The 22073-nt window shown below is 62.0% G+C and overlaps 1 protein-coding gene across 1 annotated transcript in view; it reads right to left on the reverse strand.

Annotated features, from left to right (window-relative positions):
• Positions 1 to 22073, reverse strand: part of MACF1 (microtubule actin crosslinking factor 1) — a 146877-nt gene that overhangs the window by 98552 nt on the left and 26252 nt on the right. The window contains exons 2-14 of the mRNA XM_082494162.1: positions 17365 to 17426; positions 16103 to 16192; positions 13345 to 13422; positions 11472 to 11564; positions 5128 to 5294; positions 3279 to 3391; positions 3080 to 3186; positions 2572 to 2691; positions 2371 to 2466; positions 1986 to 2113; positions 1783 to 1876; positions 836 to 990; positions 416 to 692 (exon numbers count right to left, since the gene is read on the reverse strand). Of these exons, the coding sequence (XP_082350288.1) occupies positions 416 to 692; positions 836 to 990; positions 1783 to 1876; positions 1986 to 2113; positions 2371 to 2466; positions 2572 to 2691; positions 3080 to 3186; positions 3279 to 3391; positions 5128 to 5294; positions 11472 to 11564; positions 13345 to 13422; positions 16103 to 16192; positions 17365 to 17426 (1580 nt within the window). The remainder of the gene's footprint in view (positions 1 to 415; positions 693 to 835; positions 991 to 1782; positions 1877 to 1985; positions 2114 to 2370; positions 2467 to 2571; positions 2692 to 3079; positions 3187 to 3278; positions 3392 to 5127; positions 5295 to 11471; positions 11565 to 13344; positions 13423 to 16102; positions 16193 to 17364; positions 17427 to 22073) is intronic.

Below are 22073 nucleotides of genomic sequence, written 5' to 3' on the forward strand. Positions count from 1 at the left end.
CAGCACTCCTCATCTGCAGGAGCATATCTCCAAAGGACACGAGGGCAAGGAAACCTCCTAGGTCACTCAAGGAGGAACAAACACCGCGTCAGCCCTGGCAGAAGGTGCTAAGCCAGTGCTCCAACACTGATTTCTGGGAGAGCCTACACAAGCTTCACACCCACATAAGACCAAAGGACTGACTGCATCAGTACGGATTTGCTTCCAGCTTTGAAAGGATCTTCTGATGCCCACTGATCAGCAGGATCACAACCCAACCCAACTCAAGACAAAAGCATCGGTGCTCTCCAGAAACCTTGAACCACCAAAGCAATTATTCACAGACAAAGGCAGAAACAAGCCCAGAGCAGCCTCCTACCTTCCTGCATCTGTGTGAGCGGAGGCAGGTAATTTGGCCCAAAGAGGCAGCACTCACCTGCATTTCCTCCACCCAGGCCAGCAGCTCGTACACAAACCGGAGGCTGCCTTCATCTTCGGAAGAGGAGATGGCCACCAGCTCTGTCCTGGTCATGGGCTTCCGGAACCAGGAGGCAGAGGAGGTGTGCAGCCCTTTTGTCAGGGACTCGCCCTTCAAGTGCATTGTGCTGAGCGTGGAAGTGGGCACCAGCTCCAGGGTGGAGAAGTGGCCTTTCCTGTACAGGTTAGTGCATTCCAGCCTCAGCGTCACCAGCTCGTCTTGCAGCCGCATGATCCTGGAGCAGCAAACAAGGTACGGGGGTAAGAAGATGCACACGCACTCCCTCCTTCCCCACGACAGAGCAGAGGAGCCCCGTGCATCAGCCCCGGACCGCGGTTTCTCCATCCACACACCATCTGGGACATGGCCCCCTCTCACCTGAACACCAGCTCCTCCAGCTGGTAGTAATTCTCATCCCGAAGGATCTGCACATCCACCTGTAGCTGGCGGATGAGCCCTTCACACTCCTGCAGGTAGACCACCACATCGGATTCGTACTGCACCGGTTGGCCCGACTCCAGGTGAGCAGCGTCCTGCACCGAGAGAGAGGAGACGGAGCGCTGGGTCGCCTCAGCCCGGGCAGGTGGGCAGAGAGAACAGCACAGCAGCCCAGCATCAACTTAAAGACCGAAAGGACTTTTTGATCCACAAGCTTGACTTGAGCAGAAGAATGTGAGTTCATCCCTCACACCACACCCAGGACGTCCCCTTTTGAAAAGCTCCTGCAGATGAACTGAAAGCTTCTAGTGATAGATGGGCTCCCGTGGTTAATCCCATGGACGGTCACATAAATGTACATCTCATTTCTTGCTTGGGTTTAACCATTTTTAGCTCCCAACCCTTACATCTCTTTCTCCCAGAAGAAAACACCCCTCTTCAGAAGTCTACTCCCTACCCGGGTAGCCACGGTCTGCAACCGAGTCCTTTCTGCCAGTCTTTTAGACAAATAAAACCGATTTGGGGGTTTTTAAGCCTCATTATACAATGAGCTTCCCCAGAACTTCAGTTCTCCTCCAAGCCAGCACCTCTGCGGACGTCCAGCCTCGCTCGCTACATCCCCAGAGGCAGCCTGCTGCACGGCAAGGCTGCTCCCCTGTCCCCCTGTCCCCAAGGTCCCTGTGCCGTAGATCACCAGGTATCCACCACCGCCCCTACAGCCCCTCTGGGATGGGCTCAATGTCAGAAGAGAAAGGAAAACTGTCCAGGGGGACCCACCACCCCGGGCAGAAGAAAGGGGTGGAGACGGGCATAAAAGATGAAGCAGGAAAACAAAACAAAAAAAAAAGAATTACGAAGGGGGAAAACACCCCCCCCCCCCCACTCACAGCCTGCAGCGTGTTCTTCGCAAGAGTGAGTTTTTCTTCACAGCTCAGAGCACCATTCTGGATTTTGTTCGCGATTTGTAGCAGCAATTCCAGCCTGCGATGGCAGAGAGAGAGTGAGAGAGAAGCTTTGGGACGTCCCTCCAGCCAGGGGAGCAGGGGACGTCCCCGCAGAGGACTGTGCCTGCCGCGGGCAGAGCACCGACCTCTCCACCGCCGGCCGCAGGAGCTTCTCGCGCTCCAGCATCTCTATGATGAGCTTGCCCCACTCCTCCTCCACGTCGTTGGGGTGGTAGCCCTGGGGCAACTTGATGCGTCCAAATTCAATCCATACCTGGGGAAAACAGCAACAGAATGGCATTTTCTACCCCGTCCTCCAGGTGGCTAGAGAGAAATTACAGCAGGGAAAGAGGGGCTGGAAGGCAACGGCTCTGCCTCCGCTCCTGCAGCATGCCGCTCGCTACATCATGTACCCTCAGGGTTATTTCCACTTCTCCTTTCCAAAATAAACCTGAACTGAGCACGCTTTAGTCTCGCTAAAAGTGCAACACTCCCACCTACAAGCCGCTGGGTAGCCACGATGAGACTTACCTCTAACAGTTTGTAGAGCTCCTCTATCCTTCCTTTCTCCTGCTCTTTCGCTGGGATTTCAGTTTCCTTGAAGTGTATGTACTGGTTATAAAGTGCCTGGGATGAGAAAGGCTCATCAGAAACCACCCTGGGGAATGCCACCACCCAGCTCTTGACGCCGAGCACACGGGATACCGCTGATGGACGTCGTCCAGGACCTACCTTTAGCTCTACAGGGTTCTGGGGGAAGGATTTATCTGACATGAGTATCGTGTGCTGCTTGATCCATGAGATGAGGGACTCCACGCGGCTCTGGTACTCCAGCCACCTCGAATCCACCTCCTGCGGGGCGAGAGCGGCCTTGCAGAGCGCTGCCGGCGGGGGAGAGGCAGAGCCCGGCACTGCCGAGCAGAGCACGGAGGGAACCGAGGTGCCACGGGCACAGGAATGAGGAGGAGGAAGAGGATCCTCCCTGCAAGGTGCTCCCTGGAAGCCAGCTCAGCTTTGCCGTGAGCTCAAAACCAGCGGCATAAGAGAACATCGCGGCCCTACAGGCACACCAGCAGTTCTCGGGGCAGACACATTAATGGGGAAGCTCCTTCCTCTCCCTGAGCCTCTTCCACCCATCAGTCATCTCCTACAGTGGATGGGGAACCTCCAAACCCTTCCCGCAACAACCACCTGCTTCCCAAACCGCCGTCCCAGCCTCCCGACCCGCAGCGATGCTTACAATAGCGCTGATCCCTTCTCCTCCCTCAGGGACCTTGGGAAAGGCATCGTAGATTGAAGACACGTAAGTTATCACGGATTTCTCATCCGGAGAGGGGACGTCCACGTCTGGCAAGAGGGAAGCAGAAAGGCAGTGAGGAACAGGAGCGGGCAGAGAGGTGGGCATCTCCCCGCACCAGCCGCTTCCCCCGGCTGCCCACCTTCGGCATCCAGCAGCCGCGTCACCCCCAGCCGCTCGGCGATCTCGAAGGCCTGCTCCAGGTTCTCCCGGTTACTCTGGATCTGCACCCTCTCCATGTCCACCAGATCCGGCCTGCAAGACACGCGCCAGAGTCACGACATTGGCAAAGCTCGAGGGAGGTCATCCTCCCCCTCTGCCCTGCCCTGGGGAGGCCACAGATGGAGCACTGGGTCCAGTTCGGGGCTCCCCAGTTCAAGCCAGACAGGGAACTGCTGGAGAGGGTCCAGCGGAGGCTACCAGAGATGCTCAGGGGACGGGAGCATCTCTCTGCTGAGCAGAGGCTGAGCCCCCGGGGGCTCTTCAGCCCGGGGGAGAGAGGGCTGAGAGGGGATCTCAGCGATGCCGACCCACATCTCAAGGGCGGGCGGCAAGAGGATGAGGCCAGATCTTTCCAGTGGCACCCAGCGACAGGGCGAGGGGCAACGGGCACAAACTGGAACACGGGAAGTTCCATCTCAACATGAGGAGGAACTTCTTCACTGTGAGGGGGGCAGAGCACTGGAAGAGGCTGCCCAGGGAGGCTGTGGAGTCTCCTCTGGAGATACTCAAACCCGCCTGGACGCCATCCTGTGTGACCTGCTCTGGGTGCCCCCGCTCTGGGTGACCCCGCTCTGGCACTAGATGATGTCTGACGGTCCCTTCCAGCCCCTACCATTCAGTGATTCTGTGAAACAGCTCAAGGTGTTGAGGGCAGAGCATCCCGGACAGACGCCACAGCCTCCAGTGCCAGGCTGGTGGCTCTCCAAGGGAACGTGGGCTGCAGCACCTCCCCAGCTTGTCCCCTTTGGGAAGGGGATGTTCAGGCTATGAGGGAAAACCTCTCGCGCTCCTTTGGGACCTGCCCTTTCCGGCACCCGCTCTGTACCCAGAGTGCCGGGCTGGGACTGGGAGCCCTCCCTGGAAGGAGATGCACCTCTCGGGATGACGTGGGCAGGGCGGGGGGGACGGCAGCAGGCACGGATGCTGCCAGCCCTGCGCCGGGAGGAAGCACCAGAACAGAACACCACCAGCAAACCATAGCGCTAACGGACTGCAAACGAGTGCAGCGGAGCCAGGAAAAGCCCAACCTCCGCGCCCCACGCGTCTGCTGCCCACCACGCACCCCATCTCCTGCCTGCGGCAGCCTCGTCTGCCCTTCCCTGCCAAATCCTGCCCGCTCTGCCCGGCCACGAGCGAGCGCAGAGCAGCACAGGACGGCAGAGCAATTTTTGACTCCCAGGAGATGTTTCCTCACAGGGTCTTCGCTGTTCTCCTGCAGGCTCTCAGCGCCGTGCCGAGGCCCCCTGACCAAGCAGCCGGGGCAGAAGCCAGCCCCGGCTCTGACCCACTGTCTGCGCTGAGTGGCAGAAGGTGTGTGGGGTTGCGCTGTCTCTCGAGGAACCGTGAGATGCTTAATTGCTGCCGGGGAGAGCGCCCAGACCTTTGGACGGAAGCGCAGAGAAGTGCTGCTCTTCACGGAGAGCAGAATGGGCAGCACTAACATGTAAAGCACTGCAGCGCTCCCGTACTCGAGAGCTTAAAAGCTTTGCCTTTTTTTTTTTTTTTTTGCCTCTCTCTCCCCAGCCTCGTTTAAGATGTCTTTTCTTGCAACCTGATGTCTTTGTTGCTGTTTCCAAGCATCCACCCCCCAGCTACCTGGCAGAAGAGATGATTTGCAGGTAGAAGAGACATTGCTCCCTGCAAGCCTCACCTACATCTCCAGGCAACCCAGACCATCACCAACCGCAGGGGTGGGCAGGGACCCCCTGGGAGGTCCCCAGCCCTTCCTCCCACCCGGACGATGCTCTCGGCTGCTCTTTCCTGCCTACCTGTATCTGTGGATGAGCGCATTGAACATCTTTCCATCGCTCCAGCACGATGAGAAGTTGGTGCACTTCACGCCGATGTAACCCGCCGTCACCTTCTGTGTCCACAGAAGCAGCTTCTCCTTGGCTGACATATCCCCCGACTCCCCGCTGATGTAGATGTCGGAGATCTGTAAGGAAGCGGCACAGCCACGGGGTGATGCGGGAGGAGGAATGACCACCAGGCATGTCCAGTGTCTATGAACTTGCCTGAGACCTGGCAGCGGCTGGAAAAGCCAGGAGGAACCTCCAAGTCACCATATGGGAACCCCCCAGCCAACAGACATGGGAACGGACCACCGGACCTGCAGGAGAGCACCGGGGTGCCGAGAGGTGGCATGGTTTGGGCAGACTGGAGCCGCAGGCAGGCGAGGGAGGCACAGCCGTTTGCCAACCCCATCTCACAGGGGCACGAGGTGTTGCTTGGCCGTTGTGGCCCTGCCGGCACAGGAGCTGCCCCCGCCGGACCCCGGCTCCCTCCCGCCACCGAGCTCACCGCAGCCGCTCCTCCGCTCAGGCTCCGCTCTGGGAAACGGCGGCTGCCACACGTGCTCCGGCAGCCCATGGCACACCCCGGCGTGTTACGCCGGCACCGTCCCCCCCAGCCACGGCTCGGGGCACACCTCGCCGGGGATGCAACACCCTGGCGAGACGGGCACCCAGGCGGGTCTCTTCCCGCCCCGAACACGCTGTGCCGACAGCAATGCTTGTGTGCCCTCCTGTACGAACCCGCTCCGCCGCCCGGTCCTGCTCAGCACCCACCGCAAGGAGCCCCAGCACCCTCGGACACCCGAGGCTCACGCAGGACCCATTCAGCAGCCCCCACGGCTGGGCAGCGAGGGAGCACCCAAGAGGGGACCGCCGAAGCCATCCCTCACCGGGGCTGCCGGCGTGATGGGGGATGCTCCGCCTGGAGCATCATGTTGTTTAAAAAAAAAAAAAAAAACCAACAAAAAAGAAAAACTTAAAAAGTGGGAAACAGCGCTTGGAGGTACTATTTGAGAAGATGTGTGGGGCAGAGGTCTCTCCCCGACCTCCAGCCAGCGGAGCTGCTCGGAGCGGAGCTACCAGCTCCATCCCAGGGAAGAAGGGAAGGATGGGGGGAAGGCTGTCGCTTCCCCCCCCTCTGCCTCGCCGCGCCGGGAGATGGAGGTGCAGGGGGTGCTGGTGGCAGGGGTGCTGTGACCCACTTCCCCAACAAAAGAGACCGACAACCACAGACCCCTCTGAGGCAGACGCCCAGGACTGGCTGCAAATCCCAGACTCGCACGTGACAAAACGCACGTGTCTCCGCATGCCAGCGTATTTCTGATTGGCACGGCTTCCTCCTCGCCCGTCCCCACCCCCACCCACCCCCAGCTCCCCAATTAGTACAATTACCTCCCCTTAATCAAGGGGCAGACAAAGGGGAGGATGTAAGCCTCACGTATTTTCCGGGGCGCCTGTGGAAAGGCAACGTGGGCTGGTTGCTCACCGGAATCCTCCTCCCGGCACTCCAGGGAGAAGGTGTGCCAGGACCCAGCCCTACCCGCTGCCCCTCCGAGCCCACTCTGCCTGGAAAACACCCAGTTGCTTTATTCCCCCCCCCAAAAATACAGAAATACAGCTGGTTGGGTGCTGGCACTGCACGGATCCCAGCTGCCAGCATCCCTTTGCAGGCAGGCGGCAGGGACCCGCAGGATTAAGCCGCCTCTCCCGCCGGTGGGGAGGATGCTGCCGAGGCACGGCACAGCACGGCGAGCGGCGGTGTAATTGGTATGCCGCAGCTCACCTCCCTCTCCCGAGCCTGATACGCTCATCACACACAAAACTGCTCTTTGTCAGCCGCTGCCACACCACCGGCGCTGCCTTTAACTCCTCCAGCCCCAGGTTTCCTTAGGGATGCTGAGACCCGGCACCAGAACCAGGATGGACAGGGCGATGCGCTGGGCGAGCAGCAGGATGGGACCCTCCGTGCCTGCAGAGAGCAGGGAGGAACCCACAAACCTCTGCCTGCACAGCACCTCCTTATTGATTACCCAGCAGCTTTTAATTAAGAGCCGAATGAAACCTTCCGCGAACCTACCCACGGGCTGTGCCCCACCTGGGCTCTGCAGCGCCGCTGCCCATCGAGGAGCTCCTCGCGACACCCAGCTCGGATAAATCCTTTCTATTTAATCATTCACACAGCACTGGGGTTCTCCGACTGCTGGGCCCCTCCCCAAGGGCATCCTTGCAGGAGACCTTCCTAGAGCTGCGCTTTACGGAGGTGCAGGATGCGGCACCAGCTCCACCCTCCTTTCTTCACACAGCTGTGTCAGGACAAAGATTTAGGGAGGCACCAGCGAGAAGAGAGAGCAAAAACTCACGGGACCTGGGGCCAACCCCTTCCAAACCCTTCCGACATCAGTCTCGCGCATCAAGCAACTGGTGGCAGCATGCCGAAGGCGGGATGGTGGCTGTGACACCAGTCCCAACCCAGCAAAGGTATCGGGAGGGGGTCACAGCTCTTTTCCTGCCCGTCCAACCACACGCTTGTCCCCGGGGCGCGCAGAGCTCGGCCAAACCCAAAAGTGCCTTCAGCCCACGCTGCCACCCTCAAAGAGCCGTCTCCAAACAGCAACAACGGGCTCCAAAAGCAAACGCAGCACCATCCTCTCCTCTTCCCCTCGGAGCTCCCTCGGAGCAGGCAGAGCCCCCACACCTCCGCGTCCACCCGCTGCCGCCCACAGGAAAGAGACATCCCAAACTCGCATGGCCATGGGTGCCGCCGGTCACAGCAGGCACGCTGCTGATGGCAAACGCAATGGCACCGAGAGCCCCTGTGACTGCCGGCCACAGCCACCGGCTCCGGCAAGAGCCACCCCCACCAGCCCTGCCGGAGAAGAGGACAGGACGGTTGGTCCCCAGGGATGCTTCCCCAGCAGAGATGCTCGGAGGGGACACAGCATCAGGAGCTTTCTGCACCTGAGTCATCCTGCACAAGGTTGCACCTCGCCAAGATGACCATCCCCAGGGGCCACCAGGATCTGGGGTCCATTGAACCAGGTCCCCCTACCCCGCTCCAAAAAGGGGGCGAGGGTACACACAGACACTGACCGTTCCTCTGGTCGTCCCCGAGCTCCCTCTCGGAGCCCAGCCCTCCGCAGCGAGCCTGCAGCCACCTTCAGAAGGAGACACCGTGGTCACACTGGCTCCAGCACCCCTGGCCGGCCGGCGTGCCGGATCGCTGCCGTACCCCGAGGAGCTCCGTGCCGCGCCGCCGCTGCGCCCGCTGAAGGAGGACGGGCTGCAGGAGAGCGGCAGTCCATGCCCATCTCCCTCCCCGGCCCGAGAGGATGGCAACCCTGAGGTTCTCCCCAGGCTGGGGTTTTCCAGCTGATCCACCATGGGGGATGGCGTAGACAGCTCCGAAACGGTGCCCGGCTCTGCCGTGGAGGAGCAGGTCCACGCGGCGCTGGAGCTGGGGTCATTGCTGCCTCCTCTCCCCCAGGCGCTGCCGGCCCGCGGCTCCCGGCTCTTCGCTGGCTCCTCGCCGGACACGGCGCTCGCCGGGGACAGGAGCCCCTCCGTGCGGCCATCGGTCCCCCCGCGCAGGGGCAGCAGCACGGCCCGGCGGCTGCCGGCACCGCTCCTCTGCAGCTCGACCAGCCGGCTCACCGCCTTCTCACAGTCCTTCTCGGCCGGGTTCTCCAGCAAGCGGGCGATGACGGTGGTGCCTTCCTCCAGGGAAGCTCCCGCCGCACCCGGCTGCCGCGGCTCCAGCACCAGGCGAGCTTTCTGCACCTCTCCCTGAAACCGCTCCTTCACCTGCACGATGAGCCCGGGGTGCAGGGACGCAGGGTTGGGGTCCCCCTGGCCGTGCCACCTCCCGGCCGGCTCCTCTCCTCCCTCCCGCCGCGGGGCTGCCTTCGACTTCGGTACCTCCTCATCCTCAGCCACCTCCGGGGCCGGGGGCTCCTCCTGCGGGGCCGCCTCCGGCATCGCTCTCCTCTTCCCCCTCCGCCTCCGTTTAAAGCGGACCCTTTTTTTGGGAGACAGGGGTGCCTTTCCCATAGCTTTTTCCTTCGGCTCTTTAACGCAGCCCAGAGAATTCCCCATCTCCTCCTCCTCTTCCTCGGTGCCGGCAGTAAGGCAGCTAAGCGAGTCGCCGGCTCCCGAATAAATCCCGAGCGGGGCTTCATCGGATCAAACGCACGCCGTCCACCGTGCCGCCGACCGCCCCTTGCCGCCGCTCCCTCCCGCCAGCCCTACCGCCGCCGCCGCCGCTCCAGACAGCCATCTTACAGCCTGGGCGCTGCGAGAAGACAAATTCAAAGCATCTCACTGCAGTTCAGAAATCACTTGACCTAAAAGCAGAGGGAGCGGGGATTGGCTGCGGCGTCCTTCTCTCCAAATATGAGGTAATTGGAGCACGGCCCTCGCCAACACAAACAGGGAGCAGGAATCAGGCAGCGGAGCAGGGAGGGGGAGCGGGAGAGGCTGGGGGTGGGGGGGGAAGGGTGGTAAAAAAAAAAACCAACACAAAACCCGGGGAAGGTTGGCAAAGGTAGAATAAAGGAAAGGGGTGGGAGAGAAATAGAGGGGGGGGAAGCAGGGAGGAGTCAGAGCGGCTCTGCACACACGCCGATGGGGACGCGGAGCTGCTGCGCCGGCTCCCGCAGGGGTGTTTCTCTCCAATTCGGGAGGTTTGCTCCTTAATTCTTAATGCGGAGACCCCCAAGAGACCGGCTCACGTGCCCACCCTCCTGCCAGGCTCACCCGGCGCGGGACACGGAGGGGCAGCCCGAGGCGCCCTGGGGAGCCAGCATCGCTTCATGTCGCGGGGTCCCGACAGGCGACGGCAGCACCGTCGGGATGCTCCCGTCCCAGCCCAGCTCCTGCCCCGACCGCCGCCGAGGGCAGGCGTTTGAGGAGCGTGCAGCATCCCGACTCCCCTCGCCAGCTCGGAGGGACCAGAGCAGGGTAAGAGATGCCAAAAGCAGGGACGAGACAGAAAACAGGGAGCAGGGGACACCAGCCCACCCCAAACCTCTCCCTGGGGCTCTCCCAGCCGCCTGCCCCCGGGCAGCGGCACTGGGACACGGGAGATTAAGAGGTTCACAATGGAGCTACAACCCCAGAAAAAATCCCGTTAGCGCAGCAGGGAGAGGACGCGCAGGCTCGCCGGCACCAGCCCAGCTCCCCTCGGGCCCCCTCGTCACCCACCCTGTCCCCCATGGCAGGGTGGCAGCGTCCCCTCCCCAGCTGAGCGTGGAGTGGGGTCCAGGACCTCTTAATCATCCCTCCCTGGTCTCCGGCAGCAGAGGATGCACCAGGGCAGGGCCACCCCGGGGACAGCGGGGACAGGATGCCACCGGCCAAGGCCCCACCGGAGATGACAGTGACTCATCAGCATCCAGACCCTGCTCAACCCCGGCCGCTTCCCGGGGCCAAAACACCGGCAGAGCACCTCAGCAGCAGCCTTCCACCCAATTTATCCCTGTGCTCCCCCCAAAAAGCCTCTCCCTGGCGCGCTGCCCACTCGTCCTCCAAAAATGACAATCTTCCTTACGAGGTCTCAAAGCCGGCGCTGGTCTCCTCCGGAAGGTGCCAGAGGGATACGGCTGGGAGCCGGGACACAGCAGCTCCCAGGGACTCAGTCCTGCGGCGGGGACAGCCCCAGAGCTAATGCCACACGGCTAACGAGCTGCTGACAGCAGCAGCGCTGAGCAAGCCCCGCGTGCCAACGCATCGGTGGCATTAGGGGCCACGCATCGTCCCCCTGAGGGCATCAAAGCTACAACCGGATAATTTGAGGCTATTAAAGACCCTGTTTGACGAGAGCATCTATAGCACAGGATTGCTGGAGACGGTCCTAAGTGCGGTCCCCACACCCCAGCTGGGTCAGAAAGCTTCTCCCATCCCTGACCTGAACCGCTGTCACGCAGCTGACATCTTCCATCCCAATGAAAGATGCCACCAACCACCCAAAAGGCCGGGAGCGCCTCGGGATAACAGCCCCACGCAGGCATGAGCTCAGCCTGTCCCCCCTGCGGCCCCCTCCGAATTTGCTCTTCTCCTCCAGAGACTCAGCTGAGCAAACAGCTCCCACCAACAACCCCGGTGCCAAGCGGGAGGCCACCGCACACAACCCGTCATTAACGACTTCATTATGTAAACGATGAGAAAAGGGCATTGCTGTTCTCTGACACCGGTCTCCATGACACTGCGACGGGTGCCGATCCTCCGGACTGACCTGCGCTCCGGCATCACCACGAAACACGTGGAGAGACCACGCGCCCCCGCCGTCCGCCCCGCGGTCCTTCAAGAAGAAACTCATGACCTACCTGGAAGTGGAGGATGATCGTCCATATGAGCCCCAGGGTGAGCTTGGGGTTGCCGTCCGTAATGTCATCGTTGCGAATGTTCACCAGTTTCACCTGGAAGAGAAGCAACAGGGTCAAAGCCTCACCCACGGAGAACAGGGGGACGTGTCCCCAGCCGCGCCGTCCCCAGGGCCACCCCAAACACTCCACAGGCGAGTGGACACGCAAGACCCTGGCACTTCCCGAAGAGGCAGCGAGGCCACCCCGTGCCCCGGCTGGGGAAACGGGGGAGGAAGGATTTTTCACATCTCTAACGCTCTCCATCCAGAAGTGCTTTCCCAGCACTTAAAGGCTTTATTTCAGCTCGCACGGAGCGGTGCCTCATCCCCGAAGCCCCGAGCACTAGTGCATAATTTAATAGCTACAGAGCACAGAGCGTGGTTAAAAGAGGATGGCCGCGCTTTATTAACTCCCTCCTGGGTTCACAACCAACCTGCTGAGCAATCGGCCCTAACAAAGGCAGAAACGCCAGCGCCGCCCTCCCGCAGGGACCTTCCCCAGCGCCCACCGAAACCCCCCGTCCCGGCAGACTCCATCCCCAGGCGCTCCCGGAGCTGCTCCCTCCCGGCTGCTCTGCTCCCGGGGTGGTTTAAACGCATGTGCGGTCCCCCTGAAGCCCACGGAGATGCCTGCGGCACCGGCACCACCAGCCTCCGCGCTTCCAGCAGCTGCAAACCGGAGCGGTGCCGCCCGGCCACTGCTCCTGCCCTCCTCGCAGCCGCCCACCCGGGAGCTGCCACGCGCTTTGGGGTCCCCACGGGGGTGTCCCCGCTCCCCCCAGCGCTCAATGGCACCCCACAATCTCTAGCAGGAGCATCTGGGGTAAGATGTCCCAGCAACACCGCTGCCACCGGGCCATCACGCTTCAAAGGAAAAAGCTGTTTCACCCAAGTAGAGAAACAAGCTCCCAAAAGCCGCCGGCAAAATGTCTCCATGGAGGGGCTGGGGAGGAGGGGGGGGCTGGAAGCGGCTCACCCTCTCTGGAGCGGGGCGTGCGCTCGAATTTATTCAGTGCCCTCAGGCCAGCAGAGAGAGAAAAAAATCTCTGCTTCAGCACAAACTGGTACAATTTATCATCGTCTCTCGGCGTATCTGGGGAGCATCGCGGCGGGGAGACCTGACCCAACAGGCGGAACGGGACAGCCGGCCCTGGGGGCTGCGGGGGTTTCACCTGCAGAGCCAACAAGTCTGGGGATGCATCCCACTGCTCCGGGCGGGATCTGCTCCGGGGGGTGCGGAGGATGCCTGGTCCCTACCAGCTGCACCGGCGCTGTGGATCCAGCACCTCCAGAGAGCTCGGCACAGGGAGCCTGTCCTCCGAAAGCCAAAGGGCGACGCTGCAGTGCGGGAGGACAACGCGTCCCTGCTGCCGTCTAGAGGGGTGACACCGTGCACCGAGGCACCCGGCTGTGCCAGCGCCGAGGCCACGGCGACGCGGGGCTGGGCAGGAGCCAGCTGCCCCCTCTCCCCACAAAGCTGATGGGAAGGTACGGATGTGCCGCAGCCACACATCCCCACAGCCGGGATCTGCCGGGGAACCCCCCGGTGAAGCTTTCGGGGCGCAGAAGTGGCCGCGTAAACCCCTTCTCAGAACCGGAGTCCGGTCTCTCATTTTGATACTTGTTTTTGCGCCGCATGGGTGGTTCTGAGAGTGCACAACGCCTACGGAGGGGGAAAGTCCCCTGAGAGCCGTCCTCAACCGGCGCCGCGGGGATGGGCACATCCCGGCACAGGCTGATGCTGCTTCTTGACACCCTCTCCCGAGACCCCCCCGAGAAGAACGAACCACAAATCCCCCAGCCCCGCTTCTGGGGGAGCCTAAATCAGCCCTTACCTGTCGCTGCTTCAGGAAATCCAGGGCGATCTGCACGTTCTGCAGCCGGTGGAAACGCATCCGCCCCTTCTCGCGCGGCTGCAAGAGAGAGAGAAGGCGGCAGGTTGAGGTGAGGCTCGCGGGGTCGGGCCGGCAGCCCCCCTACATGCACAGCCGCCCCCCCCTCCCCGGCATGCCCCGGGAGCCGCCGGACAGCCCCCCCCGCGCTCAGCGTGCCGGCGTGACCCCCCGTGCACTCCACCCCCCGCTCTGTCTTCTCGCTCTGGAGGCAAATAAAGTCATTGCTACGCGCGATCCTGCTGAAAGAGGGGAATAATGCCACGGTGGGGCACGGAGGTGGGAAGACCCTGAGATCGTGACCTCCTCTGAGTGCCACGAGACCCCAAGGGGACGCGGCGCGGCGCTGAGCCGGGCACTGCACGGCTGCCGGCAGGATTGGCACAGCTTCTAGGTGCCAGGGCAGGATCTCACCCATCCCACGGTCAGCCAGCCAAGCCGGGAAAAGGGCTCAGCAAAGAGAGATTTGCCTGAGCAGGTACGGAATATGACACAGCCAGGTGGAAGCAGAGCAGGTCTGCTCCGCAGCAGGAGGTGGGGACCCGGCCAGGGACCGGCCACGGGTCCCCAGTGACAGCAGAGAAGCCCCGACCCCGGCATCAGCCCCTGCAGAGCTGGCTCGGCTCCTCCTGGGCGCGAGCAGGGGCTGCTGCTCCAGGTACCGTCTCTGAACCCCCGGGAGGGGGGAAACGAGACGCCCCGACCTGTGCTCGTCGCCGCTGCTGCAGGCGGGGGATTTTCCGAGGTACCCGGTGGCTGAGCCGTGGCTCCGGGAAGGGTACGGGATGCCGGGTCTGCTCTGAATCAGCAGAAGGCAGAGGATCCGTGCCCAGATCCCGATCCCAGCCTCACCGCGAGGCATCACGAGGATGCTCTGACCCGCGAGGACACCCCAAGTCCTCCGAGTCACCTTCCTTCCCCGGCCCGAAGGGGAAGAGCCGTCCCTGCGGGGGGAACATCTCCAGGTTGGTGCTACAGCCCCAGCTCCTCCTGTGCTGCTCCAGGAGGGAGGTGACACCGTCCACAAGAGAATCGTCACCCAGAGGAAGGGGGCCGGAAAACCCCCCTTCTCTTGCACCTGAGCAAGGTTTTGGGGTTCGGCCCCTTCGGGGTAACCCTGGGCTGGGGCCGGGCTGTGCTCGCCCCCACCTCCACTCACATGCACGGGGTCGCCGCTCGCACCCCGGTCCCCGCGGTGGCACCAGCGCCACGAGAAGGTGCCCGTGCCCGGAGCCTGTCCATGCAGTGCGAGGTGAGCAGCCCTCACCGCGGTCCCCCAAGGGGACCCGGCCGGCAGCAGCGTGCAGGACCCGTCCCTGTCCCCTCCCGCCCCGTGGGGGGGACACATGCTGTCACACCAGGTGGGTGGCGTGCCCTGACTGCGGGCCGACACTGCAATGCGCGCGCAGATAATCCAGTTAACGTGAACACAGCCCGGTAACGAAGACGGCGGCATCGGGTGCCTCTCCGCTCCTACAGCTGCCCCTCGCTCGGTGCGACCACGCTGCCCGAGCTGGGTGGGTTTTACCAAAAACCCCGGCAAAAAACGACGCGAGGGGACGGTCGGAGCCCCCAGCGACGCCGGGCTGTGCTGGACTATCTGACGGCACTCCAGTGTCCGCCAAGGATGCGCTGCGGCCGGGGCAGACTCAACCTACTTCTTCATCATCATCATCTTCCTCCTCACGCTCTTCGCTGCTTGCACGGCACCAGGCCGGCGCTCTCACCAGGCGAAGGCTCCTCTGAGCTGGCGGCTCTACTTGCTAACGAGGAGGGGAGGGACGGCGGCGACGGGAGGGTGACACAACAGGGAGACAGAATGGAAACCAAAATGCAACACCCAGGTAAAAGGAGACACAAAAGAGTGGGGACGAAGGCGGCTGGATCTCCGGCACACCCCGGGCTCGAACACGGAAATTTCACCCCGGCTTCGAAATCCGAAGTGAATGGAAGGGAAGGGAAGGAAACTGTCTGGATCACAAGTAGCTCAATCCAATTTTTCAGCCCCCACAAAAACTGATTTGGCGTCTCTGGAGGGTAAGGGAGGGAGTGAGGAGAGCTTCGCCCAGATCCTATTTTAGGGGAAAACTAAAATAATTCCTGCTGTGCTACACTGCTGCAGCCATCGGGATCTTCCCAGAGCTGAGAGAACGTGTCAGTCTGAGAAGGAGGAGGAGGAGGAAGAGGAAGGAGAGGGGCGCTGCGATGCTCCAGACACAGGAAGATGTTTGCACGCCACCGACTGCTCCACACGCAGCTTGGGCAGGGGGCGAGCAGGGGGCAGGAGTGCCAAATCCGAGCTAAACTGCTGGGCACGCTGTCACTGGAACGCTTTGAGCCAAAGACGCTGTTATCCGTTATTTTAAATATGGAGCCAAATGTAGAAGATGAAGGCGTGTAAGCCTTCACCAGAAAAAAAAAAAAAAAGAAAGGGCTCTACCCAGGGCACCGTAAGCTTTAAGTGGCTTTAATCCTACGGTTTGGTGGTATCCAAGAGATCAGCCTGGGGAACGTGGGTTTGAGTGAAAATAAATTAAAATAATAATAATAATAATAATGGAACAACAACAGACATTTGAAAACAAAACTATGGCATAAGAAAGGACAGCTGACGGCTGGGAGTGGAGGGGAGCAGGGGGGAGGAGGGAGTGGGGCTCGGGGGGCACCCGGCAGCATCGCTTGCCCAGCCCCGGGGACTCACCAGCTTCACTCCCGACAGCACCTCCAGGAGGGAGATGAGGTTGTGGCCATCTCGCAAGTCTTCGTAGAGGTCGTTGATGTGCTTACGCACCTGCGGAGAGGAAAAGGCACGAGGTTCGCTCCCCCTCGCTGTTCGCAAGAGCGCGGGAGGAAGGCAGCGGCGGCTGCAAGCAGACGTCTCCCTCCCAGCCGGGTCCTCTTAAAATGGTTATTCCAGAATTATCGCCAAGGAAAGCAGCCTCCCAAATGACCTGGCAGAAGCTGCCGCCAATTCTACGCACAAAATCAAACTGTTAAACCACCCGTACTCCGGGCAATCCGGTAAGACTGCGGGTGGCCCTCCGCAGAAAGGGCAGCTCAGTCCCGACAGCAGCGGTTTAATTGCTCCCACGACCTTACAGCGTCTCCCAAAACTCGGCAGAGAGAGCAGAGGAGGTTTCTGCGGGGCGGCGCGGCTGCGGGAGCGGGTTGACAGCACGCAGCCTCCCTCCCGACACCCAGACCTTGCCCCGGGATTTTACTCCGTCGGGAATCCCCCCGATGTTTTCCCACAGCAGCCTCAAGCAGGCGGCCTCAAGATTTTCCTTTTTTCCCTCCTTTGAAAGATTTTAGAAAGTAGCCAAAAGCTTGACGCAGAGGTTTGCAAAGCTGGCAGGAAAATACAGCTGTGACACCTAATGCCCAAATGACTTCTTCTTCTTCCTTTTTTTTGGGGTGAGTTCTTTTTTTTTTTTTTTGGCAAATGGAGAATTAATTAAAAACCACCTGGCATTAACCAAGAAAAGCAGGAGGCACATTGCAGTGCGGTGTTAATCCTGCTTAGCTGCCTACAGCTGCAAGCATCTCCCTTCGCGCCCTCTGGGGCTCCTCTCCAGGCAGGAGCATCCTTCGAAATTAAAAAAAAGCCCCTCTGCCTCGGCCAGGGGGATGCGAAGGGGGGGAGCAGCCCCACGCCGGGATCCCCCCCTCGCCCCGGCTGCCCGTGACCCCACGCGGGAGGATGGAAGGACCGGTGGCAAATGTAATAACAAGGGCTGCGTGGTGATGTTACAGTGCCCTCCAAAGGCATTGGCACATTTTCACTGCAACCATCTCTGCTCTGAGTACACACATGAATGAACACTCAAATCCAACACAAAAATTCCTAGGCAAAAAAAAAAATAAATAAAATTTTTAAAAAGGCATTTATCTGCCAGTCTTGAGGCAGAACGGACAGACAGACGGTCATTTAACCGGTCTTATAATAAAACGCACAACTCTTACCTTCATCAAGTGTTTATTGACCCATTTAGTGAAGGTTTTCTTTTGGACTCTGTCCCGTTCATCTGTCAAAAGAAGACAAAAGCGGCTCTCGGTCAGTGTTTCTCATGCAGAAACTCAAATGACTTTGAAATGAGGGGAAGAGACAGAGGAATCGCCGCCGGTGCCAGGACCGCCGGACGGGTCCTGCGCCCGCGCAGGGGAGCAGAGGCTGCTTATTCACGGGATAGTGCGAGACGGGGCCGTTCACGTGGCTCCGACGTCTCGCCCGGGCAGGGATGGAGGAGCATCCCCACAGCTGGACCAAAATACGCTGCTTTTTTGGAGGAGGAAAAACAGTGTCATTCAAATAAAAGCAGCGCGGATGGTTGGGATGGGTATAGCTGCAGCTGGCAGCGGCAAATGAACCCCCAAAATGTGTCCCCCTGGCCGGGACCCCCATGACTCTTCCTCATCCCCCCGGGGAGGCAGCGCAGGGAGGGAGGGGGGGCTTTGCCCAAGCCCCCCCCCCCCGGCTTTAGGATGGCATCCCCCACCCCTGCCCGCTCCCGGGAGGTTTAATGCCTTATATAAACCCCACAGATGTCCCATAACCGGCCTCTGCCGGGCACCAGCACCGCGCGCAATTAGCAGCTTATTCTGTCGCTGTATTTTTGGTTCATTGGATTGTCAGGATTTAAGGTTTATTTCCATCCCGCGGCTCAGCCGAGGGCGCCCTGGCCGGAGGCGGGGAGCTCCAAACGCCAGCAGGACTGGGTGACAATGTGGGTCCTGTCCCCAGAGGGTCCCAGTCCCCCGGGGAGCAGCGGGGGTGGCCACCAGACCCCCGCCCCCCCCCAGGGGACGGGACAGGACGGGAGATTCGCAGTGATGCCAAGCAGCAACGTGGGAGCGGGGGCTGCCGGCAGGCTTTGCCCTGCCTGTTCTCAGTGCACGTGGAAAACAAAGGCAAACAAGGCGAAAGGAGAGGGTATGAGATGGGGCCACACCGCTGGAAGGTCCCGGGGGGCACAGGGGGGGTCCGGCAGCCTCCACCTCCCCACGCCTGGGCAGCGAGGAGGGCTCAGGGCAACCCCGGCAGCTGGCCCCGTGCCGAATGGGTTCACCAGGTTTTAACAACATCATCTCGGGAGGAAAGAGAGTGCCTCGGTGCCCATCCACGGCACCGCGACCCCAAGCTCCCGAGCGCCGCCCCATCCAGCCCAGGGGATCCGTGGGACAGAGTGGGAAAGGAGAAAACCCGCTGCCCCAAGGCATCCCTTCGATGCCATGGTCCACCAGGTAGAAGCACCCTTTGTTTTGGTTTTAAGCCAAAAAATCAAGAAAAGGGAAAAAAAAAAAAGCATCTCTGAGCTGGGGCTCCCCAGTCGTGCTGCGTGTCCTGCCCGGATGGCCCCACGTCCCCCTGCCCAGGGTGGGGGGTCCCCGTGCCGGCTGGGCAGCCGTGGCCCCCAGAACCCTCCTGGGATCGGGAAAACCTCCCCACGCCTCAACCGGTACAGATTTGAAAGCACTATCAAACATCCCTCCTCATCCTCACCTACCCCACAGCTTCCCCCCCCCCCCGAAAGCCGTCAAACACGCGGCACGAAGCCTTCCGCGCGTCCCCCCACGTCCCGCTCCATTCCCCGGCCAAGGCACGTAACCAGGTGCCAAAAACTACCCGCCGGTTGGACCAGGGCCACCCTCGCTTCCCCCCTCCGCCAGGCTCCGGCCTCGCCACGGCTTCCCGGGACGATGGGGCCGAGCCACCGTGCCGAGCCTGGCACCGCCGGCCGCCGCCTGCAATAGGAAGCCGCGTCACCCCCACGTGTTTTTAGGGACCTTTCCTTCACCCGACCACCCCCTACCGCCACGAGCCGCGGTGCCAGGTCCCTTCCCAACCCCGGCGTTAATTCGGGGTGGATGAAGCTTGAGCCGTCCCCTGGGCACAGCGCAGTGCCGGCGGCACGGTGGGGGCCACCGGCAGGTTGGGAAGGAGCGGGCGGTTGTACTAACCGATGCAGCACATCCGGCACACCAGGCAGGCGCTGAGCCGCCTCTCCTCCCCGGAGAGATGCCGCCTCTCCATCGCCCGAGCCCGGGATGGGGAGCGCTGGGTCGCCCGGCAAAGCGGCGGCTGCCTCCCGGCTCCCGGGGAGGGGTCTTTTGGTAGCCCCAACCGCTGGCCGACCTTGGGTGCGGGTGGGTGACTTCTCCGGCCGCAGCTCCTCCCACCGCACTACTTCCTACACCCGCTGCCCCCGGCGCGGGCACCGGTCGTTCCTCCTCCGGGGCATTGCCGCAAAGCCCGCCGCGATGCCAACGGCTGCTTCGCCCGCGCTTCCCCCGCTCCTCGCACCGCTCCGGCTGCTCCCGGCTGAGGGTACCACCAGCGGCGGCAGCTCTGTGCCAGCAAAATCCTTCCCGTCCCGCGGTCCCGATGGCCGGCAAAGCTGCTCGGAAAGCTCCCAGCGAGGAAGGGCAGAGCTGCTCCCGCCTGCGAGCGGGCGAGAGGCGGTGCAGAGCGCGGTGCGGAACGCCGGCGGGGCTGGGGGTGCGGGCGCCGGCTCGCCCCGCGGAGCCGGGCACTGCCCCGCTGGCAGGCTCTTGGCTTGTTTTCCCTCGTCTTGTTTTCCAGTTAATTGCACCAGGGACGGGAGGGACAATGCCGGGCTGTTCTCCCCGCTCCCGCCTGCCCGCTCGCAGCTTCTTCCCAAATCATTTCCCGGGTCCGAAGCGCCGGAGCCAGGACCCGTCCCCAGCCCCGCTCGGCACGCAGGGAGATAACGGGGGCCTCCTTATCACCGCCTCTCTTCCTTTTCTTCTAAATATAATCCCTCCGCAGACCTTTTGCCGGCAGGAGCCCCACTGCCCCGGCCGGGAGGGCGCGAGGAGCCTGGGGAAGGCGGGAGCGTGTCCCCGAGCATCGCAGGGAGCACGCGGGGACACCGGCACGTCACCGAGTCCCCCACGGAAAGTCTGCAGCGAGGCACCGCTGGCGCCGGATCCGGGGGATGCCCACAGGTCGGCGGCTCCTCGGGGCGCTCCCTCTTCCCATCTCCTGCAGGAATTTGAAGTTTTTCTTCCTTTTTTTTCGCCCCGGCTCACCACCTTTGGGTGGTTCCTGGGCTCACCTCCCCACTCCGCACCCCGCGCTATCGTCTGAGCTAATAATAATGCCCGGTTACTGCTTACTAACGATATTAAGGCATTGCAAGCTTATCTCTCCCTGGCTAATCTTTTCCAGAGTCACCCTGATAAGCAACTTGTTGCAACCCCCCCCCATGCTCGTCCTCCCCCCTGTCTAGCAGGGGTTCGCTGGCCCCAGCCACCGAGAACCACCCTGTCACCAGCCAGGGACAGCGAGCAGAGGCGGTGGCCCGGGCAGCAGGCAGGGCACGGCCGGAGGGAAGGTTACAGCGACCAAAGGAAACCTGCAGCGCCCCAAGGACAAGCCAAGCGGCGGGCGAGGGCAGGAGGCTGCGGAGCCTCGGGTGCCCCCGCACACAGGGCACGGAGCAAGGGACGGTGGCAGTGACGCAGGGAACGTCGCCGGCGAACAGAGACCCCGCTGCCAGCAGCACCAGTGAAAACCGCGCTCCTTAACTGAACGTGCCCGTGTGCCACACGACCACGCGACGGTTTCCAGCACCGCCGATGCTATCGGAGCAGCACGGATGCTTCCAGCTGGGAAGCGCTTCCGTGTTGCCGCTTTCCCAAGAGAGGTCAGATTCGCAGAGAGGAAAACCCCGACGAGCCAGGCAGCAACCCAGCCCGAGCCCAGCTGAGCCGCAGCCGCACCATCCCTGTCCCCATCCCTGCTCAAGGCAGAGCCCGGCTCCGGGACGCAGGGACTACTGCGGGACAGCCCGGGAGTGCTCCCAGACCTGCCCTGCCTGCTCCCTGGTGCAAGCAAGGAGCAGGGTTCAGCTGCCTGCATCCCACCTGCCTGCATCCCACCTGCCTGCACCCCACCTGCCTGCACCCCAGGCCCAAACCTCTGCAGGACCACACATGCTGTTCAATTCCCCCCCCACCTCCTCTCCTTTCCCCATCATTGCACACCAGAGCGCAGTCCACCCCATCCCCAGAAATGGGGATCCCAAAGGCACGGGGGCACTGTCTGCTCTCCCCCCCCCCCGGGCGGCACGACACCCCCCAGAGGGGCCAGGAGCAGCAAGGACCCAGGAGCGGAGAGTGACCCTCTGGGGGAAAGTGGGTTTTGAGGTTTTCCCACCGCTGTCAGCCCCCCGAGCCAACCCAGCTGGTGAGGGGGAATGAGGAAAACCGTCCTGCCCCATAGCTGGTTTCCAGCACCCCAAAATTGGAGACATCAGCTGAGCAGGGGAAAAAGAACTCCCACTCCCCATCCCGCCGGACCTCAGGGTCCCCAGGCACTTGCCGCCGTCCCTGGGAGGGCTCCCGCAGGCACCGGCTGCCGCAGACCCTCCCACCACCACCCCAACACGCTGCACAGACATTTCCCCCCACCCCAGTTTGCCCGCAGCAGCCTCCGTCCTGGCAGCCTGCCTGTCCCCAGCAGCTCCCAGCACGCCCAGTTAGGAGCTGTCGCTGCCCCCCAGGATCTCTCCTCCACCGTCGCTGCCCTGGCTCGCTCTCAGACTCCATCACCGTTCACCTCCTCCTGCGAGAGCCCCGTCCCAGCTCAGGGCGCCGGCGGGATGGAGGGTGCCTGGACAGGGGCTGGGACTGGGCTCTCTGCTGCTCCC

Source organism: Vanellus vanellus (genome assembly GCF_965231255.1).
Source record: "Vanellus vanellus genome assembly, chromosome: 22".
Lineage (NCBI taxonomy): Eukaryota > Metazoa > Chordata > Aves > Charadriiformes > Charadriidae > Vanellus > Vanellus vanellus.